This window comes from Somniosus microcephalus, chromosome 9 (assembly GCF_052327205.1).
Source record: "Somniosus microcephalus isolate GS21.2 chromosome 9, FLI_Smic_1.0, whole genome shotgun sequence".
NCBI lineage: Eukaryota > Metazoa > Chordata > Chondrichthyes > Squaliformes > Somniosidae > Somniosus > Somniosus microcephalus.
The window spans coordinates 17,264,112-17,288,201 of NC_140995.1; the positions used below are offsets into that span (position 1 = coordinate 17,264,112).

The 24,090-nt window shown below is 44.9% G+C and overlaps 1 protein-coding gene across 2 annotated transcripts in view; it reads left to right on the forward strand.

Annotated features, from left to right (window-relative positions):
- The window catches only part of pxdn (peroxidasin), a 296,825-nt gene that overhangs the window by 118,915 nt on the left and 153,820 nt on the right, over window positions 1-24,090 (forward strand). For both annotated transcript variants that reach the window (XM_085996418.1, XM_085996419.1), the window contains exon 3: window positions 5,932-6,003. In XM_085996418.1, coding sequence (XP_085852544.1) covers window positions 5,932-6,003 — 72 coding nt within the window. The remainder of the gene's footprint in view (window positions 1-5,931; window positions 6,004-24,090) is intronic.

The window sequence follows — 24,090 nt, forward strand, 5'->3', positions numbered from 1 at the left end:
CCTGGAGACAAAACCTGCCAGAGACTCCTGCATCTGTGCATGGAGATCCAGCACCTCTTCTCTTGCGGATGGACCCAGAGGCAGAGGGTCGTCATGCAGCTGAGCTGAGCTGAGCTGGCAGAGTCCTGCGCCCTCCGACGAGGACTCTCCACTGCTGTCCCTGTCTCCAGAATCTGCTGAGGCTCACTTGTGACCAATCGGTCACATGCTTTATCACTGCACCTGCACATGTTATACGGCAAGAGAGCCCCAGGTGGGCAGAGGAAACGCTTCAAGGACACCCTCAAAGCCTCCTTGAAAAAGTGTAACATCCCCATCGACACCTGGGAATCCCTGGCCCAAGACCGCACAAAGTGGAGGAGAAGCATCCGGGAAGGCGCCGAACACCTTGAGCCCCGTCGCCGGGAGCAAGCGGAAGCCAAGCACAGGCAGCGGAAGGAGCGCACGTCACCCCACCCGCCCGCCCCTTCAACCACCGTCTGCCCCACCTGTGACAGAGACTGTAGGTCCCGCATTGGACTCATCAGTCACCTGAGAACTCATTTTTAATGTGGAAGCAAGTCATCCTCGGTTCTGAGGGACTGCCTAAGAAGAAGACATGTTAAACTCATCACTTATGTCTCGGAAAACTGCATCTTTGAGAGAAACTATACACAAAGCAAGGCAGTATTGCAATGCGTTTGTATCTGCAGGACTTGGGATATGAAGCGACGTTCAATTTGTGACCAAGGCATACAGGAAAAATTGTCACGCTTTCCGGCTGTAACTCTTACCATTATAAAAAATACACAATCAATGATTCATTAATACCGCAGAGAAACCATTTTAGTCATCGGTGGAATCATGAAAAGTTTATCGCTACCAGTTGTTTCTCACTGCCCTTCTACATGCACAGGCGCGCACAAATATCGGCAAAGTGTAAATGAGTGGACTGAGAAAATCTCGCACCTTTTAAGCTGTTGGTCACCTTTTTCATTTTTTGTTGGATTTGTGGGGAATATTAATAGACGTTAAGTAGTTTATTGGACCAACAATACCACCCACTACTGAAATGTGCATATTTTTGATGCGGTCTTTAATGTGGGCCACACGTGTATCTTGGAGTTTTGTTGTAACGCAGTTACTGGTCTTAGGCCTGTAAAGTGTGATGTGCCAGCAGCAGACCCAAGTTATGCTGCCAGCTGTGTGATGAATCTAGTTACAAAGGAGCTTTGCACATGTGTTAAAAGCCTGTGTGTGCAGAATTCAACTTTCCAGCTGGTTAAATTTCCATTCGGCTCATCAGCTTTTGTGCTGGTGTTTTCTCTCATTTTTCTGCTTCCTCCCCCGTACCCTTTTAATCTCCCTCTGTTTCATGCAACGATCCTCGTCACAATTTACCATACCCCTTTCTCCACCCCCCCCCCCATCCAAATTTACTGTCATTCACGCATTTCAATATTATCCTCTCGATTCCCAAAGTCCAGGTAATTTATGCAGATAATGGCCTGGATTTTGCGGTCGGCGGCGTAACTACGGATTACGCCGCCGGCATCCGAACAGAACGCGAACTTGCCTGACGTGGGCTCTCCTTCGCCAACTTGCTGTTTGAGCGGGCAGCGTAACGGCCCACGGATCCCCGGGGGGCGCAGCGAGTGCGGAAGCGTACCTGGGATCACGCGGGCCTGGTGCTCCAATCGGTAAACAGTAGGCCTCTCATTCATTTTATGATCTCCGGAAAGGAAAATAAAAAAACCAAACCCCTCGTTACCAGAGCCTTCTGGGATAAACATCTGTACTTTCAGTTTGGATTTGTTTTTTGAGCTTATGCTCCATGTAGATGCCAATTTTTTTTTTTTATCAGTGTAGCAACCGCTTCCTCTGCAATTTTCATGGACAAATAAATACTTTCCACAGACAAAAATCCTAAAATGCTTCCATTTCCGGCCTCAGAAAGTTTTTTAAATTACTCGGATTTGTCAGGGGGGGGTATCCCCTTGCGCTGTGGAAACCGGCCCTGCACCTGTTTTCACCAGCCGTAACATTTTCGTACGTGACTGCTGGGCAATTAGCCCAACTCTGCGCCGGCAATTAGGTTTTCAATGTGGCTGCAGATGATCTGTCAAGTCGGAGCTTAACGAATCGCAAGTTCGGGATTTAGCCGTGCGTGCGGGAATCCCCAACTTGCTGTCCGTTTCAAAGGCGGTATGTAGGCGTATTCCGAGTACGCCGTCACGCTCGCCGCAAGTTCTGGCCCAATAAATAAGTGGCCCAAAAGCAAGACTGCCTTGGGAAGCCCACTTACCGGATCTTTCCAGTTGGAGAAACTTCCTTTTATCCCTACCCTTTGCTTTTTGTCCTCCCAACCATCTCTCTATACATATGGCCACATTTCTGTTTCTTGTTGGCTCTTGCTGTTTAAATAGGACTGGCAGAAAATAACCAAAGGGCTATTGCAGCCGATGCCAGTTTTTCTTTAACTTTGTCGCGAAAGGGGTCGTCATGATTATAAAATGCAAATGGAAAAATGTAATACAGGAAACTCTCTCATTTAAACAGCACCTAAATATCCGGAATTCTCTATTAACTGGCAAAATTCATATTCCGAAAACAACACCTCAATAACTGGAAATGTTGCCGAGTTCGAGTCCGAGTCCCCCGCGGCGGCCGAGTTAGTCAGTGGGGGTAGTTGTCCAAACTGCCACTACTCGGCTTCTTGGCGCTGTCGGAAGTCCGAACACCTCACTTTAAGTAATTAAAGAGTTAATGGCCCAGAAATTCAGGTCTCCACGGGTGAGTACGCACGGGGTACTCACCCGTAGGCCCGATGGAAGTGCCGGTTTCCTGCATGCACGGGAAACCGGCACTTCCATTCCTCTGAAAGCAGGGGTTCAGAGATCGAACGTGTGCGCGGGGGAGGCAGCGCGTGCGCATCAAACTTAGTTTTTTTTTTACAGGTTTTTCCGTGAGGGTAAGTCTTTAGAATTTAGAAATGTAAAAAGCAGGCGTAAGGCCTGCTTTTTACAAGGTAAGTGGTCAATTAATTAAAATGAAAACATTTTTTCCACCGGTTTATTATTTTTAAATACAGGTAGACTATCCTTTATCCGAACTTCCGAAAACCTCTAAAAACCGAAAGTTTTTTCGTTCAGCGTAAGTCGTGCGCACGACATGACCAGAGTGGTGCACGACTTACGCTGAGCAGGGCAGAGAGTCACAGAGTTCCCTCCTGGGTAGGAGATTGCAGGCCGAGCCGGGCAGTGTGAAGGAGGTACCGGGAGAGTGAACCCAACAATACAGCGGCCCGTCCGATATTCTTTTCTCCCTCCCCCCCGCCGACCCCGACCCCCCACCGACCCCAACCCCCGACAAATTTCCCAATACCTTCTGAAATCCGAAAAATTCCGAAAACCGAAACTCAGCTGGTCCCAAGGTTTTCGGATAAAGGATAGTCTACCTGTGCTTTAAAGCAAGGTAAGTTTATTTTTAGCCCCATTGCAAAATAAAATTATTTTTTTCAAAAATAAAATTATTGTTTAAAATAGTTATTTAATGTAATTTATAGTTTATTTAAAAAATGTGATTTAAAAAAAAAAAAAAAAATTATTTGAATGTTTAGTGCTATTTTGGGCCCGTAGTATTTATAAGTCTTGACAGCACTTCCTGTCAAGACTTATGAATGGAACATTCCCTGCTCCGATTGGCTGCCCATGGCCCACGTGATCCCAGGGGACGCATCGAACTAACTGCGCCCCTGGGACACGCAAGCACAGCACGCCGGCAGCTGGACCAGGCCCCGGATCAGAATTCCACGGGGCCCTACAGCTCAATGGCCGGCACGCTAGGTAAGTGCAGGTCGGGGGCTTGCACCCGCGGGAAGCCCCCGACCCGAATTTCTGGGCCATGGATTACCCTCAACTGGCCGTACTGTACTTAATCAAGCATCTTCCACCATCCATTTAACACAACATTCTGTAGGTGAGTACCCAATTACTGTATACTGCACATTTCTTGATTTTTAAATGCTAAAAATAGCTTCGGTAGATAACCCTCTCCGTCATCCGGAATTTTTAATCAACCGGCCACACACTGGTCCCGTCGGTACCGGATACCAAAGAGTTTCCTGTAGTTGCAATAACCAGGCGAAGTTTGAAAGCTTCAAAATTTGGAAGAGCCCTTACGGCTTTCAGTTGATCTGATTCCTAGTGCACCAGAAAGTTGCACAACATCTTGTATCTTCTGCCTATTGTATGCACCACTATCTTTACGGAAGAAAATATTTTGTTCTGAAACACTTGTTTATAGCGTTGTTAAAAGTCAATTTGGCCTTTTTGGTTTGAGTCCCATCAGGATAAACACAAGAGCCCATACTGTAACTAATGCTTGCTGTATTTAAAGGGGATGCAGTTTGCAGGATGGGTTGTGATATTTTTTCCTCTGAGCTATGTTTGCTTATTTTTGCATGTACAAAACTGAAGTGAAAGGAGACTTCAATCCCATGATATTTGGTCTAGACGTGCAAGTGTACCTGCATTATCAGTACTGCTGCAAATAATTAAAATATTATTGGTTAACTGACTCGCTGGTTAACTTCTTGTAGAACATCTAGCATTAGATACAACGTGTGCAATGCGACCTATGCAGCAGTAATAAACCTTTCAAAATGTTTAAAGTAGCAACACCCCACAATTTGTAAAATGCTAATGTACTTCCCAAAATAAATCTTGGCTTCAAAGAGGAATAGCTGCTCAATGCTTCTTTATTGCTGATAAAGTTGTTGTTTACCTTTTTAAAGCTGTCTATTAAAGGTTTGGGTGGCCCCATAGGCTGCTTGTCTCTGATTGTAACTACTTGCACACAGTTACTTGAATGATCCAACACCCGGTTTGTATTACTCGGCTTCAATGTGCCGGTGGTGGCCAGCGCGCCGAATCTGCCGCCTCAGTGCTGGATTTGGTAACATCGCCTACAGGAGATTCACACGTGGGTAACTGCGCCGGAGTCTCGAGTGTGATTTGTTGCGATCGTGCCTGTGCAGATTTAATCTGCGACTTTTGCATCTGGCTGTGGACCGTTCCCCAATATTGGGGAAGGCTGTAGACCAGCCATGCTAAAAGTGCCCAGCCTTCGATTGGCAGGCTCGATGCCAGATGTGGCCAGCGGAAGTTATTTGGCTTGGATGATGGCTGCACTTCTGGTTGAGGCAAGGAGTGGAATCCCTGTTCCAGGAGGTTTATATTACATGTTTACCACCTTGGGCACTCTTGGAAGCAATCATGTAGCATAAATGAGTAAGAATATGGGTACGGTAGCTCAGTGGTTATGTTACTATTAAGGGAATCAAGGGATATGGGGATAGCTCAGGAAGGTGCAGATGAAGTAGAAGATCAGCCATGATCTTATTGAATGGCGGAGCATGCTCGAGGGGCCGAAATGCTGACTCCTGCCACTAGTTCTTATGTTCTTATTACTGGACTAATAATCCAGAGGATGTGAACCAAAAACTCGCCATGACAGTTTGAGAATTTGAATTCAGTTTTATTTTTTTTAAGAAAAAGGAAATAAAAACCGAGTATCAGTAAATGTGACCAAGTTGTTTTCCTCCGCACCACCCCCCCAAAAAGAAACAAAATAAGAAATTTAAAAGAGAAAAATGTCAAGTCATGCTTTGTTCAGCAAAATGGCTGATTCTCGTGAGTCCCAACTGTTGTCGGTTGATCTCTTTAATATTACAAAGCTTATAATAAAGTGTTGATTCTTAAAATTATAAAGTACACAGACGAGTTTTTCAATGTTCTACATGGTTGTCAGAATCTCCTGTGTGTGAATCAGATGAATGAAGTTTTGCTAAAATTAGACACTGCATGTAATAATAAAGACACTATCATTTAAAAGAATAAAGTTGCATTTTGTATTCTTTTGGTTTGTAACATTTTTTTCATCATTTTCCAGACTGTTAAACAATAACCAAATTAGGAGAATTCCCAGGGGTGCATTCGAAGATCTGGAGAATTTAAAATATCTGTGAGTAACTCAATTCAGTGTTTGAATGTTGTAATAGTCCGATGAAGTGCTGTACAATTTTGGGCAAGTGCGTGGTCAGTCCTTGTTTCCTTTCTGTTGTCAAATTCTCATTAATGCCTGAAGCTAAAGAATCAAAAATGATTAAAGATAATTGCTCAGAAATGTTTGCAGGCCAGTTGGCTTTTAGAGTCTATTGTGCCTAGTATGAAGATACACTGGTAGGCTTACTTTATATAGGTGAACATGAGTATTTAATCTTTGATACTTTTTGTGTTACTGGTGAGCATCACTGGTTAAACACACAATATGCATCTTGGTTTACAGCTGTTACTGGCAGAGGGGCCAGCCTGGATTGAGTTGGTTTCTTCGGCATTCTATTTTCTTCCTATGTGAAGACTCTCGATCTATTTTAAGACTGTTTATAAATGTTTTAAGTGTGCGAAATTAAACCTACCAAACATTCTTTAGTGCCGCAAACAAGGAAGTAGAGAAAAAATTGCTTGGTCAATATACAGCAGCTTTATAAGGCTAAAATGCGATTGGTGATTTTTTTTTTCAATCCTCCACAATTTGCGGCAGATTGGTTTACTCATGGGTGCACTATTCTGGGGATTGTCAGGTTTTTATTTGGATGCGAAAAATATCTTTAAAAATTTGAACTTGTTATGCCATGAAACACCATTATTAATCTTTTCAGTTCTGTGCTTCTAAATTAGCAACACAAAAAAAAGTGATCTCTGGATACTGTCTCTTACTCCAGCCAACAGGGTATTCTTTTCAAGGTTGATTTAACCTCCATAATGAAAGGTGGGAGTGAGAAGGCTGAAGGAGAAAAGGAAAGTCAAAGATTTTAAATATCAAAAAGTTAGAACAGAGAGAGCAGAAAAGAATTTGATTAAAGAAACAGTAAATTCAAATTTAAAATAAAAATGCAGGGAATAGTATAAAGGCATGGGGTGAGCACAAGTGAAGGGTTTTGAGTTTTTAATTTATGTTTTTGGTGTATATGGTAATCTGCCATTAGTTTTTTAATTAATTTCTTATATAGGAATAGTTTTATTACTGCAGTAATTTATTCAGCGTCTGTGCTTAAAACTTTCAAATTCCGTCAACCCAGGTAGAGGGGAATGCCATCATTATTCTGAGGAGCAAAGTATTCCTCTTCATTGATCTACTGCCTGTGCTACATAAAACTGTGGCAAGCATACAATTAACATGGACCATACCAACTCTGCGATTCTTTACCAGCCTCCTTCCTTCCTGTCTCTATTGAAAGTGAGTTACAGCTTCAGGACCCGAGCAAGCCCTGCAAATAGCTTATCTTCATATGTAACCTAGATGGTGAGCGCAGGGCGTCAAAGTTTAAGCTGAGATCCACGTGCATGCTTTCCAACGGGAGTCGATGCATTGCAACCAAGATTGGCAATTCTAGCTTATGTTTCTTTTAAATTATTTCTCCCCACTCACCCCGCCCCCCCACCCTCTCCTTTATCTTGGGCCTTTTCACTGTTCCAACAACTACTCTGGCTAAGATCAGATAACTCCACTCAGAAATCAAATCTAGCATCATCTTGGTTTGCACGGCCCAGTACCACATCACGTTGGGGAGCATCTTGTGTGATTTATATCGATTTATTAAAAGGAACCACAGAGCACATACCAGTTTGACCTCTGCAGTGGGGACACCAGAGGCCCTCTGATGCCATTGTGCAGCAGATAATGCACCGAGTACATATTTTAGCTGTGTGAGCTACTGACTAATTCAGTTACAAAACTGCTGAACTTGAAAGGAAAACGAGGATTAACAGCATTAGGGTTGCATTAACTTGTGACGTGTGTTGTCAGTTTACTTAATTTTCACAAGCGTTTAAATATGAAAATTATAGCTTCAGTGTACAGTTATGTTTACTCTGATTTCTGACTGCTTTGTATAATGGATTCCACAATCGCTCCTAACGCATAACTTGGTGAAATTTTGTGAGTACTCAGGTTTTTTTTTTCTAAAGAGCCATTTTGTGTTCTTGCTCATGCTAGAATTACTATCACTTGATAAGTAGACAGGAGTAAAGATTCAGTAACTTGAAAGCGCAAAATACACATCGGTTAAATGAGTAGAGCTGGTTTGAATCTGCTGGGCTAATGCAGATCGTGTAGACCAATTCAAAGGGCAATGCATTGTCAAAAATGAGAAGTGTCAAGAAAAAATAAGTTTACCCTTCTTGCTGTATTGGCTTGAAGTTTTTGTTTTTCTGACATATTGGCGGCAGCAGCAGGATACATCATTGCCATGGATCAATTCGCAGCGCTGTTTACTGCATTTAATATCAACTTCATATTGATAGATATTTGATCTTAGTTTTGGGTTTCGATGTACGAAATTACTTCCTGTTCGCGCTCGTTATTTGGAATATTTGTTTCAAGGATAACATTCAAATCCAAAATCGGAACAAAATATAACTTTTTTTGCTTATCTGATTATTCAACGCAATAAATGCATCAATTTACTGCCGCATTAATTTTGCAGGAAAATGGTTGCGTAAGATGCTGAAGTGCTTTACTCCCTCGTTTCGGTCAGATTGAATTGCTGAGTGATTTAAATGGGATGAGCTACTAAGATTTTTAAACAAGCTTTATGGTATGGAGCGGTTAGCAATCCTGATCAAAACATTAAGCTTCCCAGTAAACTTCTGTCAAACTGTGTACATGTTTTAGTCCTGTAAATATACTTGCCATGTACAGCAGTTTTACAAACTTTGCCTCAAATAGCAGGCATGAGAGTAACTGGTTTCGTGAATTTCGCTGTCGTTTCTTTCCAAGAGTTCAAGCATATTTTTTTAGGTTTATTCTCCGCATGCACAATGTGTGTTGGCAATAATCCAGATCGAGCTTTTGAAGAACAGATGTGAAAACTCTTTCACAAACAGAAAGTTTAGGAAATGTTTTTCATACCTGTTTTCCAAAAGCATATTGCCTCCTGGTATTTCATGACATCATCTTCCATAACATATATTTTCCGTATCTCAGTTCGTCTTCCTTAATTGCCTGCTTCAGTCATGCGTTTCAGTAACGTTCCAGTAATCTTCTGTTTGCAAACAATTTTGTCAGACTCCGACTAGACTTTTGCAACCACTGCATGTTACAGAAATGCACATCCTGTCATGAATAGTTGTAGCTCGTCCCTGATGTCGTCCGATTAGGACTGTCTAAATTCTGGCTGACCTCCCAGAAGACCAATGAATTATCCTTGAGGAAAACTCTAATTGAATAGTTGAAGCTTCAGTAGCCCAAGTTGCAAAATCAAGACATCCCATTCCTGTCTTCAAGACATAGAATAGAGTGAGTAATGGCAGACTTAATGTTTTGGGCAGTCTTTATTTCATTACCAGCACAGATGGAGTAGGAATCCATCACATGGCACAGTTGGGTTGTCTCTTGTGCTTCCTCCCCTCCCGATTCCTTATTTGGCTGTCACTGTGATGAAGAGTCAGGATTGTCAATTGATACCAGCTTTGACTCTGGAGACTTGACTTTACTCTTGCGTTAGAGCAATCTACTAGACTGGTCCCAGGGATGAGGAACTTCAGTTATATGGAGAGACTGGAGAAGCTGGGGTCGTTCTCCTTTAGAACAGAGAAGGTTAAGAGGAGATTTGATAGAGGTGTTCAAAATCATGACCAGAGTAGCAGAAGGGCCGGTAACCAGAGAACACAGATTTAAGGTGATTGGTAAAAGAACCAGAGGCGATATGAGGTAACATTTTTTTTTTACACAGCGAGTTGTTGTGATCTGGAATGCACTGCCTGAAAGGATAGTGGAAGCAAATTCAATAGTAACTTTCAAAAGAGAATTTGATAAATACTTGAAGGGAAAAAATATACAGGAAACTTTGGTTTATCCGGAGGTTGTATGGCCGGAAACCTCAATCTAACGGCAGAAATCAGCAGCCATTTTGGTTAGTTTTTTTTTCTTCTCTTAGCATTCTTTTAACAGGCAGGCTCTGGAAAGCGTCTTTGTAGCTTCGCAACAGCTTCAGAGATGCTTCCAAGGTACGGGCCGAGTGTTTACAAGCTGTTGCTGAGCAACAGTGTTTGTTGTCAAATATGGAGACTTTCATCTCCGTATGCTTCAACGTTAACTTTGCATGTCCGGCAGTTTTGATAGATCGGCAACACGTCGGTGCCGGATATCAGAACTTTTTCTGTACAGTGCTATGGGGAAAGAGCAGGATTAATTGGATCGCTCTACCGAAGAACCGACACAGGCACGATGGGCTGAATGGCCTCCTTCTGTGCTGTGTCATGCTATGCTTCTATACCCTGCCCGAGTGATGTAGGTCACCAGAAATCATTTGATGTGCACCAAGGACATAAAACTCCCAATGCATAACATAGCTCTTTTTAGACATCAACATGAACCATGAAGGACTGTTCCAAATTTCCAGGTCTGCATTAGGTATTCTCCTGGGTTTAGTGTCAGTGGTTTCTTCCATTAGCAGGCCCCGCATTTCCCACTATAAGGGCAGCATGGTCCAACCCACAGACATCTTCATCAATAGTGCAAACCCATCCCTAGCCCACATATTTTAAGAGATGATCCTTCCCTGTCCACTTTCCCTCTCCAGGTACCCCAATAGCATGGTTAGAGAGGGCAGCATGTCATTGAGCCATACAGACCAGAAGGTCCGAGGTTCACTTACTGAACAGCACTGAGTTAGCGGATCTCAGCTGGCGTGGTAGTTGAAATCATTCTGTGCAATCAAAATCATTACAACATTTCAGTTTTATTATCCATGCACGATTTTGGGATACAAGCAGAATGGTACTGTGGTGTCAACATATTAGAACTGTGATGAAGTAATAGTGTTGGTGAAGCTAAGAACTGTGATGAAGTAATGGTGTTGGTGAAGCTAAGAAAGCTGATGTTCAGTGGAAAAAAAACTATAATTGTTACTGGTTTTACTTCTGAAGATGTCCACAGCTCTGGTACAGCACAGTTGTTGTCCAATTCTTTTTGTGTCTGAGAAGTTGATTTGGGTGACGTTTTGACCAGGGTAGCAATGGTTTAATGGCCAATACCTTGAATTCTAGTTGTTTTCTTGGCCAGTGTCGAGAGCACCATGTTTTAACTTGGTAGCAGTGTGCAAAAACTAGTGTCTTATTGCTCACTTTGAAAAATATGCATTACTTTTTTTTAAAGAGATTTGAACTATTACTTAATTCTATGGGGGAAAAATTGGGTCGCGCTACTTTTAGCGCCCCGAAAAGATAAGCGCCCCCGCGCCCGAAATGGAATGGTAGCGTCCCAAACAGGAGGCGGGGCGCTACTGGAAGCGCTTTACCCTCCCTCTTGGGGCGCTCCCATTGAATATCGCGGCACTACGCGTAACCGCGCCACGCACATTGGCACGTAGCGCCGCTACTACAGACCTCCCTCCCCTGATTAAAGGGGAGTGGCCCAGCGCAGCGCGCACCTGCTGGGCCACCGGGGAGCGGGATGCCGGCAAAAGAGCACGGCACTCGAGGAATGCTGGGCTGACGGATCGTGGCCGGCACCCCGCAGGAGGAGGCCAGAGGGGGCAGGTGCTGGCAGGCGGCCCCCAAAAAAATGGCCGCCCGGCACCTGCCCTTTAAATTGCGCCGCCCCGGCCACAAAAACACCCCCCTGACCCTGTCTGACATGCTGGGAGGCGTTAACGGCGCCGCGCCCGGGCACTAGCTGCTTTGCATCCCATTAGCGCCCCTCGGGATCCTTTGCTTCCAGCTTTGAAGCTGCACCTGAATGTATCACCAGCTGGAGACGGGGCTGCTTTGGTCCTCGAAGCCATGCTCCCCTCAGGCCCAGCTTTCCACTCAGACCACGGGAATCACAAAATTAATCTTTAAATTTGCGTACAGTCATTCTACTTTTTTCGAGCTTGGAGGAAATATTCTTGCTCACCATTCTCCTCCTCCTCAAAAAGACTATTTGTCATTTCAACAAGTCTTCAGCCGTTCCTCAGTGTTGAGCTCCCAGGTAACACAGTCTAAGGATGAGGGGTAAGCCATTTAGGACTGAGATGAGGAGGAATTTCTTCACCCAGAGAGTGGTGAACCTGTGGAATTCTCTACCACACAAGGCAGTTGAGGCCAATTCATTAAATGTATTCACGAAGGAGTTGGATATATTTCTTAAGGCTAAAGGGATCAAGGGATACGGGGAGAAAGCAGGGACAGGGTACTGAATTTGGATGATCATCCATGATCTCATTGAATGGCGGAGCAGGCTCGAGGAGCCGAATGGCCTGCTCCTATCTTCTATGTTTCTATGTAACACGCACACATTCCCATTTACATTGAAACTTTTCACTCAACCTGAGCTCTGTTTTGACCATGCAGCGGAAATTTCTTAACCCGTTTGTTTATTTCCTCGTTGAGAAATTGTTCTGTTGACGAGCCATTTCCTTATCTCTGCCTCGTGGTGGTAGTGCAGAGGCATTGATGTCAACAGCAAATAACAAGCAAAACACCACTGAGCAAGGTTTTTCTTCTGTCTTCCCGTATCAAAATTCAACATTGTGGGAAAGCAGCCAATGCTTTTGTTCAGAACCCTGTTAAAGATGCTTTGGTGGCTGGAAGCGCCTATCTAAAATATTTCCATATGTGGAATAGATGATTCTAATCTCTGAATGCTGGTCCCATTTCAACCATGATGATGGGATTGTGGTTTCAACTATTCGATGTAGAGAACGGGCTATTGAATTACCAAGAATTTCAGTTCACAGCTTCTCTACATTAATGGTTAATCATTTTAATGGCCTGACCATGGAGAGGGAATAGTTTGATCATCAATGGGCCTGCTTTTACATCAAAGGAAGGCCTCTCATTATTTAAGAATTGCCTGGTCTCCAGCCACGTCCCTTGTTTCCGAGCCGGCTATGCCCTCATATGTTAGGGAATGAGAGAAACTCCAAGAAGTCAGTTCCCATCTCACTTTCACTAGAAAGTGTAATTTAGAAATGACTTAAAAGGACTATAAGGAGTTGGGGTATTTTTCTTTTTGATTTGGAAGTCCGACTGTAATTCGAGTTGATCTTTAATCCTTAAAAAAGTTAGATTATCCAACAATTTGAATTACATTTGAAAAGCAGTGTAATCAAAACCAGAAAGTAGGAACGTCCCTCTAAAAAAAAAACTCAATGATCAGAAGCAATTTTGAATTAAGAGTAGATTGCATTGTGCTTTTTGTCTTGCTGTCTCTTACTGATTCTCTATTATTTAATCTGTAAATACATTTGATCAAATAGTTTTAGTCTGTATGTATTAGCCTTTTGCGGCTGTATTTTCTGGATGAGACATGAGCACATGGTGGCTTTCTCACATGTTCTCCAGTGATCAGTATGACTGGAGGTCAACTGTCCCACCTGGGTGCTAAACGATACCTGGTACATATAAAAGCACAGGTTTTAGATCATGTGAGACTCGATCTGTTTCTGAAAATGACAGACTTGTTAAATGAATAGCTTATATCAACTTTCTCAGTGGAGGAAGAGGACAAAGTACTAGCAGTACAGGAGAACCTAAAAATAAGTTGAGAGGAGGAACTTGGTGAATTTGGTGTCCTTTTTTTAATAAACGGTAATGAAGAAAATAATGGGACTTAAGATAGACATATTTTGAGGTTCTGATGGTTTTTATCCCAGGGTATTAAAAGAAATAGGTGAGGAAATTGCCGATGCATTAGTCATCGTTTTACAAAGCTCTCTAGATTTGGGAATTATGTTTTGGAATGGAAAATTGCAAATGTCCATTATTTAAGGTGGGAGGGAAGGAGAAACCCAGTCACTACAGAAATATCTGTTTAACATCACTTGTGGGGATTGTTATAAATCTCCTCATCATAAAGAAATGACTCATGAAATAACACTGGAAGGCCAGCTGGTGGTGCCATCCAAGGAGTATAAATACTCGGGCGTGGGCCCAGCTTGCCCAGGGACATTGTGTAAACAGGAACTAGTGAAGTACAACTAGACCTCCATGTTCTGAAACAAGTTGATTAAAGCCTTGCTTTATACTCGAACCAAGTGCGTAGTGAGTTTTATTACATCAGGGATGTTACTGGAATTTATCATTAGAGACCGAGTGACTGAGCACTTAGACAAGTATCAACTGCTCAGAGAGAGTCGTCATGGATTTGTGAAGGTCCATGACAACTACCCATGACTGACTAATGTAGTTGAATTGTTTGAGGAGGTCACTAGCATGGTGGGTAGGGAACTTGTAGTGGGTACAGTGCCGATTCACCAGAATGGTACTGTGGCTTAAAGAGTTAAGCTATGCATGCAGGGGTGACCTAATCAAGGTTTTTAAAATGATAAACTGAATCGATAGGGTAGATAACGAGATACTATGTCCTCTAATGGGAAAATCCAGAACAAGGGGGCATAATCTTCAAATCCCAGCTGGGCCATTTAGGAGTGAAATCAGGAAGCAGTTTTTCTACAAAAGATAGTAGGAATCTGCAGCTATCTCCCGAAAAGGCCATGGATGCTGGGTCAGTTGGAATTTTCAAGACCAATAGATTTTTGTTAGGTAAGGAGATCGAGGGATTGTGGAGCAAAGGCGGGTAAATTGAGTTGAGGTACAGATCAGCCGTGATCTAAATATATGGTGAAACAGGCTTGAGGGGCTGACTCGCCTGCTCCTGTTCCAAAACCATTTTTTGTCCTGAACACAAGTGTGTTGAGGGGCCAAACCCAAACTTGCACATTTGGTGACTGCCAAAGTGGGATTAACATCACTTGTAAACCAAATAGTTTGTTAAAAGCTTAAATTCAAATAAATCATCAGAAGCAAACAATGCAGGACGTGTATATTGATTAAAGTCTCCATGAGTTGTATAGAATGTTTTAACCAGAAAGCTGGTTGACATTATTTAGGCCAGATCACTTGAGCAAGGTAACACACGGGGAAAAATTGGGTGAGTAGCGCCACCTGTTAGCGCCTAAAGAGGCAGTCAGTGGCTGTAGCGCCACTGGCTGCGCCTCCCGCGATATTCAGCAGGGGCGCTAATGGTGGCGTTAGCCATTTGCGCTGCGCCGACACCAATGACTTCATCGGTGTGCTACCTGCGCCCGGTTCACGGGGCCTTACTGTGCCGGCAGCGGCGCAAGTTAAGGTGGAGGTGCGGGGCGGCTGCCTTTTTCGGCGGCCACCTGCCAGCACCTCCGTCCCCGGCCTCCTGACCCGACCACCCCCCCCCCCCCCCCCCCACCGCGGCATTGCCGACTGTTTCCCGAGAGCCCGGCACTTCTCCTTGGTGCCGGGCTCGTTTGCCGGCACTCGCGAGTGGGGATCGCGCTGTTTCAGGCCCCTCCCCCTTAATAATGGGAGGAAGGCCTGCAGTACCGCAGCGTGCTGTGCCACAGCGTGTGGTGCTGCGGCACGTTGCGCTGCGATATTCAGTTTCAGTGCCCTAAGAGGGACGCGGAGCGCCTCGAGCCTCGCCCCGTCTCCCTCTAGGGGCAATGGAACTGAATATCTGACGATCGTTAAAGCCTCGAACGCTCCGCTAAATCCTGCGCTCAGGCGACTTTTGTGCCACTTTGGCGCCCCAACCCAATTTCTAGGCCACAGTGTTATAAATCTGATCATTCATCAAGAAACTACTCGTGATATAACGCTGGACGGCCAGCTGGTGGCGCCGTCCAAGGAGTATAAATACTTGGGCGTCGGCCCCAGCTTGCCAGGGACATTTTGTAAGACAAGGAACTAGTGAAGTACAACTAGACCTCCATGTTCTGAAACAAGTTGATTAAAGCCTTGCTTTATACTCAAACCAAGTGTGTCGTGAGTTTTATTACGTCACACAGGTTCTCACGAGAGGCAACCGACTTCCCAAGGGAGGGAGGGATGTGACGGAGAGAGAAATTTCTCTCCTACAGTTTTGAAAATATCCCAAATTAAAATAAAAACTCTTTTCCCTCATCAAAATTCAACATGGAGGATCACAGATGCTGTGTCTTTGGGAAAACAGCCAATCTTTCTTCAGAAATCAATGAAATCAAAGTTGCTTTGATGGCCAGAACCATGAATTTAAAATCTCAATATTGTGAATTGACAGTCTGTGGAATTGACCATTCTAAACTCTGTGAATGTTAATTCCTTTTCAACTGATGGATTGCAATTTCAACTACAGTCAGCTGTCAAAATCAAACAGGTTATTAAATTACCAGGAAATTTCAATTCACATCATCAGTGTTAAAAGTGGTTAACAGTTGTAATGACCCGATGATGAAGAAAGACTAGTTTGATCATCAAAAGGGTCTGCCGTCCTTACCCGGCCTGGCCTATATGTGACTCCAGACCCACAGCAATGTGGTTGACTCTTAACTGCCCTTTGAAATGGCCGAGCAAGCCACTCGGTTGTAACGAACCCCGCTACGAAAATCTAAAATAAGAATAAAACCAGACGGACCACCCGGCATCAACCTAGGCACCAGCTTCGGACATGACAACGTCACACCCAGCCTAGTCAACCCCACAAAGTCCCCCTCACTAACATCTGGGGACTTGTGCCAACATTGGGAGAGCTGTCCCACAGACTAGTCAAGCAACAGCCTGACCTAATCATACTCACAGAATCCGACCTTTCAGCCAATGTCCCAGACCAAGTCCTGTCTTCACACTGAGGACCCCCCTCCATCGTGTTGTGTGGCACTACCACTGTGCTAAATGGGATAGATTCAGAACCGATCTAGCAGCTCAAAGCTGGGCATCCATGAGGCGCTGTGAGCCATCAGCAGCAGCAGAATTGTATTCCACCACAATCTGTAACCTCATGGCCTGGCATATCCCTCACTCTACCATTACCACCAAGCCAGGGGACCAACCCTGGTTTAATGAGGCATGCAGAAGAGCATGCCAGGAGCAGCACCAGGCATACCTAAAAATGAGGTGCCAACCTGGGGAAGCTGCAACATAGGACTACATGCATGCTAAACAGTGGAAGCAGCATGCTATAGACAAAGCTAAGCGATCAATGGATAAGATCAAAGCTGTGCACTCCTGCCACATCCAGTCATGAATGGTGGTGGACAATTAAACAACTAACTGGAAGAGGAGGCTCCATGAATATCCCCATCCTCAATGATGGTGGAGCCCAGCATGTGAGTGCAAAAGACAAGGCTGAAGCGTTTGCAACCATCTTCAGCCAGAAGTGCTGAGTGGATGATCCGTATCGGCCTTCTCCTGAGGTCCCCACCATCACAGAAGCCAGTCTTCAGCCAATTTGATTCACTCCACGTGATCTCTAGAAACATCTGAGTGCACTGGATACAGCAAAGGCTATGGACCCTGATAACATCCCGGCTGTCGTGCTGAAGACTTGTGCTCCAGAACTAGCCGTGCCTCTTAGCCAAGCTGTTCTAGTACAGCTACAATACTGGCATCTCTCCGACTATGTGGAAAACTGCACACGTATGTCCTGTCCACAAAAAGCAGGACAAATCCAATCCGGCCAATTACCGCTCTATCAGTCTACTCTCAATCATCAGCAAAGTGATGGAAGGTGTCGTCGACAGTGCTATCAAGCGGCAGTTACTCACCAATAACCTGCTCACTGATGCTCAGTTTGGGTTCCTCCAGACCTCATTACAGCCTTGGTCCAAACATGGACAAAAGAGCTGAATTCTAGAGGTGAGGTGAGAGTGACTGCCCTTGACATCAAGGCAGCATTTGACCGAGTGTAGCATCACGGAGCCCTAGTAAAATTGAAGTCAATGGGAAGCAAAGGGAAAACTCTCTGCTGGCTGGAGTCATACGTAGCACAAAAGAAGGTGGTTATGGTTGTTGGAGGTCAATAATCTCAGCCCCAGGACATCGCTGCAGGAGTTCCTCAGGGCAGTGTCCTAGGCCGCAAGCATCTTCAGCTGCTTCATCAATGATCTTCCCTCCATCATAAGGTCATAAGTGGGGATGTTTGCTGATGATTGCAAGTAACATTCACGCCACACAAGTGCCAGGCAATGACTATCTCCAACCACCGCCCTTGACATTCAATGGCATTACCATTGCCGAATCCCCCACCATCAACATCCTGGGGGTCACCATTGACCAGCAACTTAACTGGACCAGCCACACACACACTGTGGCAACGAGAGCAGGTCAGAGGCTGGGTATTCTGCGGCAAGTGTCTCCCCTCCTGGCTCCCCAAAGCCTTTCTACCACCTACAAGGCACAAGTCAGGAGTGTGATGGAATACTCTCCACTTGCCTGGATGAGTGCAGCTCCAACAACACAAGAAGCTCGACACCATCCAGGACAAAGCAGCCCGATTGATTGGCACCCCATCCACCACCTTAAACATTCACTCCCTCCACCACCGGCGCACCGTGGCTGCAGTGTGTACCATCTACAAGATGCACTGCAGCAACTCGCCATTGCTTCTTCCGTAGCACCTCCCAAACCCGCGACCTCTAACACATAGAAGAACAAGGGCAGCAGGCGCATGGGAACACCACCACCTCCAAGTTCCCCTCCAAGTTACACGCCATCCTGACTTAGAAATATATCGTCGATCCTTCATCATCGCTGGGTCAAATTCCTGAAACTCCCTCCCTAACAGCACTGTGGGAGCATCTTCACCACACGGACTGCAGCGTTTCAAGAAGGTGGCTCACCACCACCACCTTCTCGAGGGCAACTAGGGATGGGCAATAAATGCTGGCCTTGCCAGCGACGCCCACAACCCATGAATGAATAAAAAATGTAGTGATCCCCAGTTTCCAGCTTTTTTCTGTAGATGCAGGGAATGAAAGGGGTGCTATGAGGATTATCTTGTACGTAACCTCTGTTATTCAGAAATTACTGAAGAACACTGCAAAGATTTTAGACTTGCTGTTTTTTTTTGTTTCAAAACAGTTTATGTATCGTGTAAATCTAATTATTGACCCTCAGTATCTTATGTCTTGCTGCCTCTAAACATCACTTAACCCATACCGGGCACACGTTATGGTGCAGGTTTTGATAGAAAACTCAGTCTGATCGTGGGGGGAAAAACTTTTACTATGAACACAAAAGTGTTGGGAAAAGACTGAATTTTGACGGTAACTTTGCGTGTTCCTTTTACTTATGACGTGTTCCAAATTGTAATTGTCAACTGTAGAAACCTGTTTACAACATGAATGTTGAGTATTTAGTGCTGAAAAACTGAGCTTCAGTGATTGCACAGTTTGGGGTTTTTCTCCCCATTCATGGAAACCTAGAAAAGCAGCAAAATCTGACAACAAACAATCCTAAATATAGGCCGATAACATTTAAAAACAAATCGCAAGTTATTGTTGATTTTTTTTTGTACCGAATATCAGAAGTAATAGTCATAATGGAAATAATAAGTAGGCATGCATATATACATGGACTGCGTTCGACTATCTCTGGTCTCTGGCGTGTCTTCCACTCCCGTCACCCCACCGGTGCCCTCTGTGCCTTCAGCTGTCTCGGGCCTAAGCTCTGGAATTCCCTCCCTAAACCTCGTCGCCTCTCTCTCTCCTTTAAGACCCTCCTTAAAAACCACTCCTTTTGGCCAAGCTTTTAGTTATCCCTCCTATAATCTCCTACTTTGGCTCAACACTGACACTTGTTTGGTTATGCTTCGCATCTTGGGACCCTTTTCTCCATTAAAGGCGCTTCATAACTGAAAGTTATTGTAATGTCAATGATGCAGTAGATTTTCAGCATAAAATTATTGAAATGGACATTAACGAATAACATGTAAGCAACATATCAATTAGTCAAATGATGCCACTGGCAAAATAAATAAATGTTTCAGTCGCCCACCCTTAATACCAGAACAGATAAACAGATTTGTTTTTTTTTTTTAAAAAGGACGAGCTCTAATAACCCAGGGGATCCTGGAATTCTGCAGCACTTCGACTAATTTTAGAGGCAAGCCCAACCAGATTCTGTACTACGAGGATAAAGATTTTGTTTCAAGTCTGTGCAGGATTTGAAAGGCAGAGTATTAATTAAATGGTGATAGATTGGGAAATGCTGAAGTACAAAGGGACCTGGGTGTCCTTGTACACCAGTCACTGAAAGCAAACATGCAGGTGCAGCAAGCAGTTAGGAAAGCAAATATATGTTGGCCTTCATTGCAAGAGGATTTGAGTACAGGAGCAAGGATGTCTTACTACAGTTATACAGGGACTTGGTGAGACCACACCTGGAGTACTGTGCGCAGTTTTGGTCTCCTTACCTAAGAAAGGATATAGTTGCCATAGAGGGAGTGTAGCGAAGGTTCACCAGACTGATTCCTGGGATGGCAGGACTGTCGTATGAGGAGAGATTGGGTCGACTAGGCCTGTATTCACTAGAGTTTAGAAGAATGAGAGGGGATCTCATTGTAACGTACAAAAAATTTTTTTTTGTGTTTTTTTTTTAGTTTTACAGCGCAGAAAGAGGCCCTTCGGCCCATCGTGTCTGCGCCGTCCATCAATCCCTGTCCAGTCTAATCCCATTTTCCAGCATTTGGTCCATAGCCTTGTATGCAATGGCATTTCAAGTGCCCATCCAAATGCTTCTTGAATGTTGTGAGGGTTCCTGCCTCTACCACCCTTTCAGACAGTGAGTTCCAGCTTCCAACCACCCTCTGGGTGAAAAAGTTCCTCCTCAAATCCCCCCTAAATCTCCTGCCCCTTACCCTGAATCTATGCCCCCTTGTTGACCCCCCTACTAAGGGGAAAAGTTCCTCTTTATCTACCCTATCTATGCCCCTCATCATTTTGTACACCTCAATCAGGTCCCCCCTCAGCCTCCTTTGCTCCAAGGAAAACAACCCCAGCCTGTTGAGTCTTTCTTCATAGCTGAGGCGCTCCATCCCAGGTAACATCCTGGTGAATCTTCTCTGCACCCTCTCCAAAGCAATCACATCCTTCCTATAGTGAGGCGACCAGAACTGCACACAGTACTCCAGCTGTGGCCTCACCAGCGTTTTGTACAGCTCCATCATAACCTCCCTGCTCTTATATTCTATGCCTCGGCTAATGAAGGCAAGTATCCCATATGCCTTTTTAACCACCTTATCTACCTGTTCCGCTGCCTTCAGGGATCTATGTACATGTACACCAAGGTCCCTCTGACTCTCTGTACTTCCTAGGGTCCTACCACTCATTGTGTATTCCCTTGCCTTATTTGTCCGTCCAAAATGCATCACCTCGCACTTTTCCGGGTTAAATTCCATTTGCCACTTTTCCGCCCATCTGACCAACCCGTTAATATCGTCCTGTAGCCTGAGGCTTTCCTCCTCGCAATTTACCACCCCACCAATTTTCGTGTCATCCGCGAACTTACTGATCATACCCTTTACATTCTCATCTAAATCATTAATGTAGATCACAAACAGCAAGGGACCCAGCACCGATCCCTGAGGTACCCCACTGGACACAGGCTTCCAGTCACAAAAGCAACCTTCGACCATCACCCTCTGCCTCCTGCCACTCAGCCAGTTTAGGATCCAACGCGCCAAGGCCCTCTGGATCCCATGGGCTCTTACCTTCTTGACCAGTCTCCTATGCGGGACTTTGTCAAAAGCTTTACTGAAGTCCATGTAAACCACATCCACAGCATTTCCCTCATCCACACACCTAGTCACCCCCTCGAAAAATTCAATCAGATTGGTCAGACATGATTTACCCTTGACAAAGCCATGCTGACTATCCCCGATTTAATCCTTGCCTCTCCAAGTGGAGACTAATTTTGTCCCTCAGAATTTTTTCCAATAATTTCCCTACCACAGATGTTAGGCTCACTGGCCTGTAATTCCCTGGTTTATCCCTGCTACCCTTCTTGAATAATGGTACTACGTTAGCTGTTCTCCAGTCCTCTGGTACATCCCCTGTGGCCAGAGAGGTTCTGAAAATTTGTGTCAGAGCCCCTGCAATCTCCTCCTTTGCCTCACACAACAGCCTGGGATACATCTCGTCCGGGCCTGGGGATTTATCCACTTTTTGGCCTGCTAAAACCGCTAGTACCTCCTCCCTCTTGATGCTAATATGTTCAAGTATGTCACAGTCCCCTTGCCCGACTTCTATGTCTACATCGTCTTTCTCCATAGTGAACACAGAGGCAAAAAATTCATTTAAAACCCCACCTACTTCATCTGGCTCTACACACAGATTGCCACTTTGGTCCCTAATGGGCCCTACCCTTTCCCTGGTTATCCTCTTGCCCTTAATATACTTATAAAACATCTTAGGATTTTCCTTTATTTTGCTCGCCAGTGTTATTTCATGGCCCCTCCTCGCCCTCCTAATTTCCTTTTTAAGTATGCCCCTGCAACTTTTATACTCCTCTAGGGCTTCCTCCGTCTTTTGTCTTTTGTAACTGCCAAAAGCCCCCCTTTTTTTCCTAATGCATTTTGTATATCCCTTGTCATCCAAGGTTCCCTTTGCTTGTTGGTCCCACCCTTGACCTTTGCAGGAACATGTTGGTGTTGTACTCTCTCTATTTCCCTTCTGAAAGCCTCCCACTGTTTTGATGTGGATTTTCCTATAAGTAGCTGCTCCCAGTCCACTTTGGCCAGATCCTGTCTTATCTTATTAAAATCGGCCTTCCCCCAATTTAGAACCCTTATTTCCGGGCCGTCTTTGTCTTTTTCCATGACCACCTTAAATCTCACCGAATTATGGTCACTATCGCCAAAATGCTCTCCTACAGACACTTCCACCACCTGCCCGGCTACATTCTCTAGAATTAGGTCCAGTACCGCCCCCTCTCTTGTAGGACTTTCTACATGTCGGCTCAAAAAGCTCTCCTGGATGCACTTTAAGAATTCTGCACCCTCTAAGCCTTTCACACTCTGACTATCCCAATTTATATTGGGGAAGTTGAAATCCCCCACTATTATTACCCTATTATTTTCACACTTTTCTGAGATTTGCCTACATATCTGTTCCTCTATCTCCCCCTGACTGTTTGGGGGCCTATAGTACACTCCCAGCAAAGTGCTTGACCCCTTTTTGTTTTTAAGTTCTACCCATATGGCCTCATTAGAGGAACCCGCTAATATATCATCCCTCCTTACAGCAGTAATTGACTCCTTAATTAATATTGCAACACCCCCTCCCCTTTTACACCCCCCTCTGTCTCGCCTGAAGATTCTATACCCCGGAATATTCAGCTGCCAGTCCTGACCCTCCCTCAACCATGTCTCCGTGATAGCAACAATATCGTACTCCCATGTGTTCAACAACAACTTCAGTTCATCCACCTTATTTGCAAGACTCCTTGCATTAAAATAAATGCCTTCCAGCCCTGCCATATTCCCTTTTGCCTTCACAGCTTTGCTCTGCCTTCCCTGCTGACTTGTTTTTTCCTCCGTATTTGGCTGTACATCACCCCCTACTATAGCTCCACTCTGTATCCCATCCCCCTGCCGAGTTAGTTTAAACCCCCCCCAGCAGTGCTAGCAAACCTCCCCGCAAGGATATTGGTTCCCCTCTGGTTCAGGTGTAAACTGTCCGACTTGTACAAGTCCCACCTGTCCCAGAAGCAGACCCAGTGATCCAGGAAACTAAAGCCCTCCCTCCTGCACCATCCCTTTAGCCACGCATTCATCTGTTCTATCCTCCCATTCCTATACTCACAAGCACGTGGCACCGGGAGTAATCCAGAGATTACAACCTTTGAGGTCCTGCTCCTTAATCTTGCCCCTAGCTCCCTAAATTCTTGCTGCAGGACCTCATCCCTCTTTTTACCTATGTCGTTGGTACCAATGTGGACCACGACCTCTGGCTGTTCACCCTTCCCCTCCAGAATGCCCTGCAGCCGCTCAGTGACATCCTTGACCCTGGCACCAGGGAGGCAACAAACCATCCTGGATTCACGTCTACGGCCACAGAAACGCCTATCTGTTCCCCTTACTATAGAATCCCCTACCACTATTGCTCTCCCACTCTTTTTCCTCCCTTCCTGGGCAGCAGGAGCACCCCCAGTGCCAGGAAGCTGGCTGCTGCTGCCTTCCCCTGGTGAGTCATCCCCCTCAACAGTATCCAAAGCGGTATACTTGTTTGAGAGGGGAATGGTCACAGGGGTTTTCTGCACTGCCTGCCTACTT